Source organism: Eleginops maclovinus, chromosome 13, assembly GCF_036324505.1.
Source record: "Eleginops maclovinus isolate JMC-PN-2008 ecotype Puerto Natales chromosome 13, JC_Emac_rtc_rv5, whole genome shotgun sequence".
NCBI lineage: Eukaryota > Metazoa > Chordata > Actinopteri > Perciformes > Eleginopidae > Eleginops > Eleginops maclovinus.
The window spans coordinates 1,788,065-1,799,422 of NC_086361.1; the positions used below are offsets into that span (position 1 = coordinate 1,788,065).

An 11,358-nucleotide genomic window follows, 5' to 3' on the forward strand; every position below is an offset into this window, starting at 1 on the left:
AGCTGTTAGCAGCAGTATGGCTAATGCTAGCTGTTAGCAGCAGTATGGTTAATGCTAGCTGTTAGCAGCAGTATGGCTAATGTAGGGTGACCAGACGTCCTCTTTTGCCCGGACATGTCCTCTTTTTATGTCCTGTCCGGAGCGTCCGGGGGGGTTTTATAAATTCATGAAAACGTCCGTTTTTCATGGGACCATTAAGCGTGTACTTAAATTGAATGGCGCTTTGCACAGAAGTCTACTGTACTTAGACTTCCCCCCCAACAATCGCAAGTGTCCTCTTTTTCGCCACCTCAAATCTGGTCACCCTAGCTAATGTTAGCTGTTAGCTGCAGTATGGCTAATGTTAGCTATTAGCAGCAATATGGCTAATGCTAATATTAGCTGTTAGCAGCAATATGGCTAATGTTAGCTGTTAGCTGCAGTATGGCTAATGTTAGCTGTTAGCTGCAGTATGGCTAATGTTAGCTGTTAGCAGCAGTATGGCTAATGCTAGCTGTAAGCAGCCTCTGCTGTTCCAAAGTTGAAAATGTATCTTACAGAGTGTGTTTGTGTGTTTGTGTGTTTGTGTGTGTGTGTGTGTGTGTGTGTGTGTGTGTGTGTGTGTGTGTGTGTGTGTTTGTGTGTGTGTCCCACAGGGTTAAATATCGCCTATCTGAACCCGGCGGCGGTTGGGGCCCATAAGAGCTCCAGCTTAGCGGACCGGCAGAGAGAGTACCTGTTGGACATGATCCCGCCTCGATCCATATCGCAGTCCATCAGCGGACAGAAATGAGCCCCTCTGAAGCCCCTCCTACCCCATACTGAAGCACTCCCAGATCGACCAACACCCCTTTCCCCCCCACCCCCCCATCGCATGCAGTGCCTGTCCGTGTGCCTACCCATGAAACCCACGAGTCGGACAAAGACACTAAACTGTCGGTGCATCTCAGATGTTCTTCTTATAGCTCTTCTTCTTCGTCAGCGTTGTTTAACAATTATAATTCCCATTATTATCGCTGTTGGTAGCACTATTATTATACCTGCAACTACCACGTTTGCTTCAGTTTACTCATTATGCTTTTTCTTTTATACGTGTTCGCTTGTTTTTGTTTCCCTCTTTACTTTGGGCAGTGGATCACCGTAGGGCTCCGTCAGGCCAGGTCACGATTCTTTTCCCCTCTCAATTATAAAGCGTAGACCTGAGCGTTGCTAGTAACAGAAGATCAACAGAGTGCATTCTGGTTGCTATGCAACATAAAGTGGAACAGCTTTGTAAAAAGTGTTAGCTCGCTAACTTTGAGTAACAAAGTGGAAAATACTGATAGGAATAAACAGACGGGGGCAGAGCACCCTCACCATCACCTGGTTAATGGGCCAGTTTCAGGATCCGTTACCACGGACTTGCAGCTGAAGCTGGATTCGCTCCACCGGAATCTGGAGACCCCTGGAGGTGCCGGTGAAGAGAAGATCAGAGTTTGGAAAGCTTTTCCCCTGGCGGTCGACTCCCAGCATTCCCCATCAGAGGGTCATCAGGGGTCTCTTCCTGTCAGCCCCCCCCCCCCCCCCCCCGCTGCAGATGGATGTATCCTGAGCCCTGACAGACTGCAGCTCATCCTGGAGGATCATCTGAAGCTCCCCCAGTGTTCACAGGGAGGATGGTGTCCACTCGGAGAAAGGCATTCCATCTCACTTCCTGCCCCCCCCCCCCCCCCTTTGGTTATCCAGTATGCACAGACTGAACCCTTTTTACCCCTAAGCTCCTTTTTGACATCGTATGTTCTTTAAATGAACTCAAGTCTGGAGGTGGAGGCACATTTTCTGCATCCCAACCACAGATTCTCTACCTGGAAACCTACCGTCCGGGTCCTTTTCTTCTTCTTTTTTAGTTTTCTGATTGTTGGCCCCTCCACCCAACTCTCCTTCTTTCTTTTTTTTTTTGCTTAGTTTTATTTGTTAGTTTGTTTGTTTGTTTGTTTTGCGGCGTCTCTTTATGAAGTGGTGGCGTACCTGAGAGGTGTTAGCCACCAGAGACGATAATAATCATCAAAGCTAAAAACAGAAACTATTGTATGGATAATGTATAGATACCTAGCTTCAGAGGGAGAAAATAAATGATGTGGATTATATCTTTTATGGGAGAGACATGATCAATCATTGTGTGCATGCTCTGCACACGAGTCGCCTCACTCCAGAGGAGCACTTTGCATATTTCCAATTGGAAAAACATTTTTTTTAAAGGAGGTAAAGAATGTTACAATTGAGAGTGGCTAGAGTCTGGATGCTGGCTGATGGCCGACCAGAGGTGTGTAAGGATTGTGGATTGCATCACGGTGTGTTTTATGGGATGATGAATGATCCTTCGCCGGTGTTGATCTCTGTTAATGTTGAACCTCAAGTGTCAGTTCCCAAATCCTGAAAAAAAATCCACTTTAAGTAAATGTATCATCCTTTTTAAAGTAGTGTGTTTAATCAGTGGGAAACAACCAGATGCAAAAACACCCCCTTTACCGTGTAGATAACCCTCCTCAGATCCTGGCTGCTCACATGGTCACAGCATGGACGCTCTTCCCTGGTCTTAAAAAATAAAATCGCTTCTGATTTGCACATTTTCTTCATGAACTGGTTAACCTGTTCTGTAAATGTTTAATTAAGATGCAGTTCCCTAAACACTCCTCTAAAAAGGCATGGGTTATTTCAGGAGAAAGGGCTTTAGATCTCTCCTCCATTGAATAAACGAACACTACCTACTAAAGTGTTGAAAGGACAATTCAAGGTTCTGAAACATTTCAATCAAATAATTGTTCATCTGCTAAATCTATAAATATAATGAATGATTGGATTAACTGCCAGACAAAGACTGTTTCACTGACTTCTTTTTCTCCTATGGAACGTCCAATGTACATGGGGCAGGTTCACACTGACATGAGGGCGACACTGCAGAAGTAACGCTGGCCGACACGTGCTCTGGCAGCCATGTTGGATTCATCCGCTCTAAATGTTTTTCTCTCAGTCTCTGTGCAGTACGTGTGTGTGAATGGAACAATCAGCAGTTACTTGGTGTTTGATGGATGTCTAACCATGTTTGGTTACATTACACTCAGTTAGTTCATTCTGGACTCTTTTCACTTTGTGTCCTCAACATCCTGCAGCCTGGAGACAGTCTCCTCAGCCCCAGCTGTTTGCGGTGTGCGGTGTTAAAAAGCTAATGTTAGCATGCTCACATGCTAAACTCAGATTGAAACATGGTTAGCAATAGCGGCTACCTACCTTCTCGTTGTTAGCGTGTAAGAAAGCTGACATTAGCATTTGGCTCAATGCACTGCTGTGCCAAGTAAAGCTAAACAGCTAGTCTCTTATTGTGTTAAATGACAAGCAATGCAAAAACTGAAGCTAAAAACGCAGGAGAAGTCCAAGTGGCAGGTTAAAACCTTCTTCTAAAAGTATCCGATATTTAAAACTTCTTGAAAATAAACTATAGTACTTCACAGGGAAGAGCTAGCTTATAATTCACAATGGTGAATGCTAGCGGTGTTAGATTCACGCTCCAGTTAGCCAAGCTAGCTAACACAGCCTCTCCTCTTTTCGTTGCTCAGTGTTATTTTACAGTTGTGTCTGTCCATGTTCTAAAATTCAGTTTGTATCATATCTTCAGGTTAGAAGTACAATTTAAACGCTCAAGATTTTAACAGGGACATGTTCCTTTTAACAATATTAGCCAAATTAGCTGATGTGTTGTTGCTAACGCAGAAGCAGCATATTATGTATTTTGAGGCTTTTTTCAGAGATTTTTAAAAGATGGTCAAACTAAATGTCTGGCTGGCTTCTAAAGGCTTCCCTTAGTTCCCAGCTCTTCCCGAGCCGAGGCTGTGCCACAGTAATACACAGCATACAGTCTCTGTGTAGCCATGATGATGTGTAATAACTAGCCGTCAGTTCTCTAATGGAGGGAGCTCCACCTCCCCTGTTATTCTCTCTGTGTGTGTGTGTGTGTGTGTGTGTGTGTGTGTGTGTGTGTGTGTGTGTGTGTGTGTGTGTGTGTGTGTGTGTGTGTGTGTGTGTGTGTGTGTGTGTGTGTGTCTGGTTCATCAGAGCATCCCATGATAAACAGCCAGTGAAATGGAAGACTTGAAAGTTTAACTATCTAGGGTGTAAACTAAGTGTACACTTGGAAAACATAATTTGTGCTAATTCTAATAAAGAAACCAATCAATTCTCCTTTTGCTGGAACAGTAGACCTTGGATGTAGAGATATATTTTCTTGAGTTTTAAATGTCTGGGATACATTTTTTACTGCCACACAATTTGATTTTAGCAATGTTTTTTTCCATGCGTCTCCTTTTGCTGCCACGCTTGAGAAAAAGCGCTCCTGTCTCTCACTCTGTTGCAGATGCGTCCACACTCTTTGTATCTGGATTTCAGATTCTTTCTTGAAATCTAAATTTGAAGTCATTCTTTTTCTGACGTCTCAATTCAGTTTTTCTTTCTATTGCAGTTTAAAAAATAAACAAATGTATTGACTATGAAATAAATGACACGATATTTGCTAGGTTTGAAGTAATAATGACTTATTGTACATAAGCATTTTCTCCTCCCTTGTTCTGAAAAAAGAAATTAAATGGTTGTATATTGTGTAGAAAAGCAAACAAAAAGCCATGAATATTGTGAAGCTTGTCATTTCGTTTTGTGATCACTGTGTATTATTGTGTAACAAATGTGCAAAATGTTTGGGATTCTTTCCCCTCCGCTTCTTGGAGCTCTCCCTGGATGCATTCACCTCGGCGGGGGCTAGTTAGTGTTAGCAGGAAGGCGCACTGGTTCAGACCGAGCGGCTCAAATCACATCTGGTCAATTCTCTCGGAGCATTGAAACTCAAAATAACTTTACAGAACAGTTTCCTGCTCACCAGAAGATCCACATTGTGTTGGATTACATGTAACCCTCCTGACTTTAGCGTCACATTAAAGTTCATCTGCTGACCCCTTTGAGGTGTCCACATGATCATTTTCTATGAAGTGGACTGGTTAGAATCACAGCGTGGAAAGGTGATGTTTAAAAAGTCCTTTTTCCAGGATTCAGTTAGTCTCAGACACTTTTTCTGTCATGGGGACATTTGTTCTAAAGGTGTTGGTGTTTAAACGAAGTTCTTTAAATGTTGTGAGCAGATCACCTTAAAAGCTGAACAAAAAATATCATAAAAGGTTTAGTTAGAACATCACACCAGCTCCATCATGTGCAAAAACACATACATAAATGCACATGTCAGTGACCTGATAATGTACAAAGAAAGCGTGTTCCTACTTTTCATCAGGGTTTGCATGCTATCAGTGCCCGAGGGGATCAAATGAATTTGATACAGAGATTTGTCGCTAAGTATTCCATGCAGCAAAGCACTAGGGACAGCTGCTTCTGAACCAGTGATCACTTCCTGCCGACTTCAGCGTACATCCACGTGCGCTCCTCTGCTGCCGGGCTTTTTTCTTCTATTAGTTGTTGTTGCTAATGCAGGGAAACATTTAATTTCTCAATCAGTTTTATCAATTTTCAGTTGACTTTTTGTATAATGTGGGATCTGCAGAAACAGATGATGAAACCAACCGGAAACTAATTGAAGTCCTTTTTTCGTTTTGCTTACATCAATCCTGACCTTTTGCACATACTTGATATTTAACGGTCTTCAAAAAAGTAAAAGAAAATAATGCTGTTTGAATACTGCCAGTTGATTGACAATTATGCATTGATTGAAAAAATAAGCTAATTTTGGAGGAAATAACTTTGTAATATTTATCTCTTGCAAGCTATGTTTAATAAAGGTTGAAACAATTTGCTTCCAAGTGTGACTTCATTCATGGTTTTGTGACCGGACGGGGAACTATTGTGAATCGGTTCCTTTTTAGAGCAAAAATAAATTACATTTTATTTTTAAATTAAAAGTAAATTATATATATTCTGCAACTGAAAAACATGTTTAAAATACTTTTTCCTCATTTTTGAAAACATGTCTTGTCCAGTTTTGTGACTGTGCTGTGGATGTTATGCACGAGATGGTCTAATGTATCTGTGTACCATGCATCAACAACATGTAAAATGTTTTTAATATATTAAAAACATTTTACCTACTTGGTGAATTTATTAACCCTTAAATGGTTTCTGTAATATTGGGGGTACAGTCATTTGACAAGCTGTTACCAAATGTTTCAAACGGGTATAATAACTGAAATATGGGTGTAAAATCTGTCTAATAAGAATGTAATATGGGTTTAACATGAGTATATTATTGGTATTATACGGGTGTAAAAAAACTGTAATATGGGTGTAATGTCAAAAATAGCAATCAATTAATTTAGCAAAATATTTATATGTGAATGCCCATTTTAGGGTTAAAACGCTGCATTATGCTAGGAGGGAGAGTCCAGATACAGCTATAATCTCCGTAGACGCTGAAAAAGCGTTCGATAGAGTGGAGCATGACTACCTTTTTGAAGTGCTTCAGAGATTTGGGTTTGGTGAGTACTTCTGTAAGTGTGTGAAATTGCTGTACCACTCCCCTACTGCTTCGGTCATGACCAACTTTGTAACCTCTCAGCCTTTCAAGCTCCAACGTGGAACTAGACAGGGGTGCCCCCTTTCAACCCTATTGTTCGCATTAGCAATTGAGCCACTTGCTATAGCGATTAGACAATGCAGAGGCATAACTGGCATCACCGTAGGAATGGTAGAAAACAAAATAGTTCTTTTTGCTGACAACGTAGTTTTATTTCTGACTAACCTTGAGAGGTCTATTCCTAATCTCCTTAAGATAATAAGCACTTTTGGGTCATTTTCAGGATATAAAGTTAATGAATCTAAGTCAAATAGCCTTTTCCTTAAGGCTTCTGAGAGAAGTAACCCCCCAGTAGTCACCACATTTTATAATGTTGGAAGTTTTCGATAACTGGGGATCAAAATCACACCTACAACAGATGACCTTGTATCCACTAATTATGATCCAGTGATATCAGGAGTGACTAGCCTCATTAAAAGGTAGTCAGCAATGCCTATTTCATTGATTGGCTGAATTAATATCCTTAAAATGAATGTCCTACCTACATTTTTAGACCTATTCCAATGCTTACCGTTACAACCATCAACCATCATTCTTTTCAAATTTGACCAAAATCTTCAGAAATATCATTTGGAATAAGACGAGCGAGACTGCTTCTCTCCCTACTCTACCTACCTTATGACAGGGGTGGGCTGAAACTCCCCAACCTCAAATGGTACTACTGGGCAAGCCAACTGTGGACAATCTCTTTTTGGTTTAGATCTACTTCATTCCCCTCTTGGGTGCATATTGAAAGAGAAACTTCTCACCTACATTTGTATCTTTACTCTGGTGATCTGGCAAAACTACGGAAAGCCACAGGCAATCCATTTGTTTCAAATACTATCCGTGCATGGAATGAAGTTTATACATACCTAAATGTTTCCCTTCAAATGACCCAGTTCACACCCAACAACACAACAACTATTTCCCTCCAGGGGAAAAAGACAGAGGATTCAAACTTTGGGCAGACAAAGGTATTATAGGTAGATATTTTTCATGAAGGTGTTCTTATGTCTTTTGAAGATATCAGACAGAACTTTGATCTGCCAGTTAAACATTTTTTCAAGTACCTTCAAATTAGAGACTTCCTTTATAAGACTCAAAAAAACCTCACCTTGCCTGATCTGTCAGCAATAGAAAAGGTGGTAGCTTGCCCTAACCCCCAGAGAAGACTTATCTCTATTCTCTATAGGACTCTAATGTCAGGGTCACAGGAGTCCTCTGATGATAAGAGACTTGCCTGGTGTGCTGACCTAGAGGAAGACTTAACTGAGCCTGAATGGCTAACCATTTGTAACATTTCTCAGGCACAAACATACAATTCAGGTCTCAGACTCTTACAGTATAAGTGGGTTATGAGGCTATATATCACTCCTGTAGTCCTGAATCATTTCAATGGTAATATTCCTGATGTATGTTTTAAGTGTGATGCACATACAGGGACTCTTTTCCATTGTGTATGGTCCTGTATAAAATTACCAGAATGTTGGAGAGAAGTTATTAATATTCTTTCAACTTCTTCTGAGGTGAATCTTCCCATGTGCCCCAAAATGTGTGTTTTGGGACTTATACCTCAGGAAATTATCCTCAACAGGGCCAACATGAAGATGGTTACCCTCAGTCTACTTCAAGCCAGACGGGCAATTACAAAATGTTGGAAATCTACACAAAGACCAACTACGAGATGCTGGCTAGAGGACATTGTTCAAGTTATAGCAATGGAAAAAATAACATATTCAATGAAAGGAACATACACTCTGTTTGAACAAATGTGGACTTCCTTTTTGGACTTTGTTAAGGGTCCAGAATTTCTCAATGCCCTAAAGTGGTACTAACCCTCCATAAAGCCAGAGGGCATAAGTAAGCCATATCACCCTTTAACCTCTGTACCAATGTGTGTGCCATCATTTTGTTTTTGTTTTTGTTTTTCTTCTCCCTTTCCTTTATTTTGCAGTTAGTGGTAGTGTTTTTCACTGTGGGTTGTTTTGTGTCTTGAGAAAAACGTCTATAAACACATTTGGGGGGGGGGGGGGAAATGCTGCATTAGTTTGTGATCATTTACACCTTTTCCTTTGAGTCCTAGTATAAAGGAACTCGCTGCTGGAGGACACTCTCCGGCTGTCAGATTCATTTATTCCAGTGCACTGGGACTCAGGACTTCTACTTGCACAGAGCTTAAAAATCACTGAGAGTTCAGTGTTGCTCTAGTAGCAGGGGTAAGATCTGCTGCAGGCTCCATCAGCCACTGGGGGGCAATGCAGTCTGCTGTGTCCAGAGCTTTTTGGGTTCCACTCACAACTCAGAGAGGGAACAACTAGACCCGGAAAACCTCTAGTGAATCCAGGGCTGTGGCCACATTATGAAAATAATCAGTTCCCATGTCTTTTAATAACATATGACCTCGTTAAAAATCACCATGGGGCCAGGAGATATCTGAATGAGATTTAATCAGGAGTTTGAAAACATATTGTTATAAGCACTATGGCAGGATATTGCATCAGATTGAAAATGCTTCATCAGCAGTTACTCACATGATCTGTGTTTGTAGGCAACAAAGTGTTTTTTTGAACGGCCAAATAGTGCATTACTTGAAATGTTTGGGAGATGATGGCAGACAGCGAGACAGACAGGCAGACACACAGGCACACACACACACACACACACACACACACACACACACACACACACACACACACACACACACACACACACACACAATTTAATGTCTCTGAGTCAAGCACTGAGTTGTGATATTCAGAGGCCCCAACCTTCTGCCCCGAGGCCCCTCAAATTTGGTTTAGTAAATGCCAATGCCCTTACTCCCAGTTCCACACAGACAGAGCTGATATCACGGGGCCGTCTCCTTTTCAGTTTGTTCACAGGCTCAGGATCAGCAGCTCGACTGTTACTGACATCGATGACAAACATATAACTGTACGTATTAAAGAAAGAAAAAGAGGACGAGTCTGAGCTGCGTAATTCCTGATTCTCAGTCCACACCCTGTCGCCTGAACACATTGAGTAATTGCCACACCTCCAGCAGGATTACCAGGATTACACTATATAAAAGCATATACACAGGTAATCATGTGTAAACATATATAAGTCCTTTTAGCAAGCTAGTGCAGCTCCATCAGGGAAGACAAGCAGCATACTAAGATATTTGTTTCACACGATTGCAACTAAAGTTCTTCCTATCAATGGTTCTTCTCTGAACTTTAAAGCTATTGATTAAATATCCCATAAATAAAGCCAATTCATACAATTTGAGGATGGGCATCATGCAATTCTTCAGATTTCAATAAGGGAGATGATTGAGTCTGAATATAAAACCAGCAACACCAGAATCAAACGTCCTTTATTTGATCAATTTGATACAGTCAAGAGATTGAAGGCAAATACAATGAGTAGTCTCACATGGTAAACAAAAGTACACATTTATTATAAAGATCTTGAAGAAAATCCTAGATTTCACCCTAGAGGTGTCTGCATGTGTGTGACACTCGTTCATTGTTCAACAGTGATGCATTTTGTAAGGAAAAGTTCACAGTGTCATGTGACCAGGCATTGACAGTATGAGCTCCCAGCATGCAGCTGCTGCCTAATAGAAACCTTTACTCAACACTTCCTTTAATCATTCTGCATATTAAGTATTATTGTAAACTTCCTCACATAAAGTGTAGCCTGTAGTGTAGACAGTAACAAAGCGTGGTGAACCTCCAGCCACGAGGTGGGACACACTGCGGCCAATAACCACTTGTTTTGCACTGCCAGTCTTTCTGGTTGAACATGCTGAGGATCCTCGCAGGAACACCTGTGTGCAGGAGGAACACACATTACGCAACACAAAGGCAGTAAACACTACAGTACAGCATGTGACTGTGGAACACTGCGGGACGTGTTTACCCTCACGTCTGTCTCAAGGACAGAGAGCATGCTGGATAACAGGTTAATACAATGACAGTTAGCTTAGTATACAGACTGGAAGCAGAGGGAAACAGCTACGTTCCTCAGGACGGTATGCTAGTTATGAAGCTACTGTGAGAAGAAGTAAGCTTAGCATAAAGAGCAGACAGCTAGCCTGACTGTCAAGTTCAAAGACAAAACATCAATATCTCAAGTGGTGGGAAATTACTAAGAACATTTACTCAAGTCGTACTTTTTTGACATATTTGCACATTACTTGAGTATTTTCACTAATCACTTCTTTATACTTTTACTCCATTACAAATCAGAGGCAAATATTGAACTTTTTACTCCACTACATTAATTTAACACTCAGTTACTTTGTACATATGCAAATAAGCTAATATAGTTTCATGCAAATTTGTACTACTAATCCACACAGTATTTCAAGTATCTAAATTTGGTCCACGCAAATAATTGAAGTACGCTTAACTGATTCTGTACTTTATATTATTGCGAAATGGGCCTTTGTGAAAAATGAGTACTTTTTGCACTTTTAAGTACATTTTGATGATCTTACTTTTGTACTTTTACTTTAGTAGGATGTTGAAATCCGGAATTTAGCTCATACTGTCGTAGGATGGGAATACTTCTTTTAACACTTAAGACATCACATGATCATTGACCTCTACACTTTTGGACAGAGTCATGCTTGGACAGGCCTAATTTACTTTATGCTAAGCGAAGCAAATGCTCACTTTAGCTTCATATAGCATGCAGAATGGGATCTTTCCATGATTCTAAAACTGCTGATCTATTACTTTAAACATTGCTCAGTCACATGCAATGATGGTTTTCAACACATGAGCTCAGTGATTCACATGTTGCAA

At 40.9% G+C, this 11,358-nt stretch overlaps 1 protein-coding gene across 2 annotated transcripts in view; it reads left to right on the plus strand.

The window, feature by feature from the left end:
* The window catches only part of gatad2b (GATA zinc finger domain containing 2B), a 47,760-nt gene extending 41,961 nt beyond the window's left edge, over nt 1-5,799 (plus strand). For both annotated transcript variants that reach the window (XM_063898790.1, XM_063898791.1), the window contains exon 11: nt 636-5,799. In XM_063898790.1, coding sequence (XP_063754860.1) covers nt 636-772 — 137 coding nt within the window. In that variant the 3' untranslated portion in view covers nt 773-5,799. The remainder of the gene's footprint in view (nt 1-635) is intronic.
* Nucleotides 5,800-11,358: the final 5,559 nt, after the last annotated feature.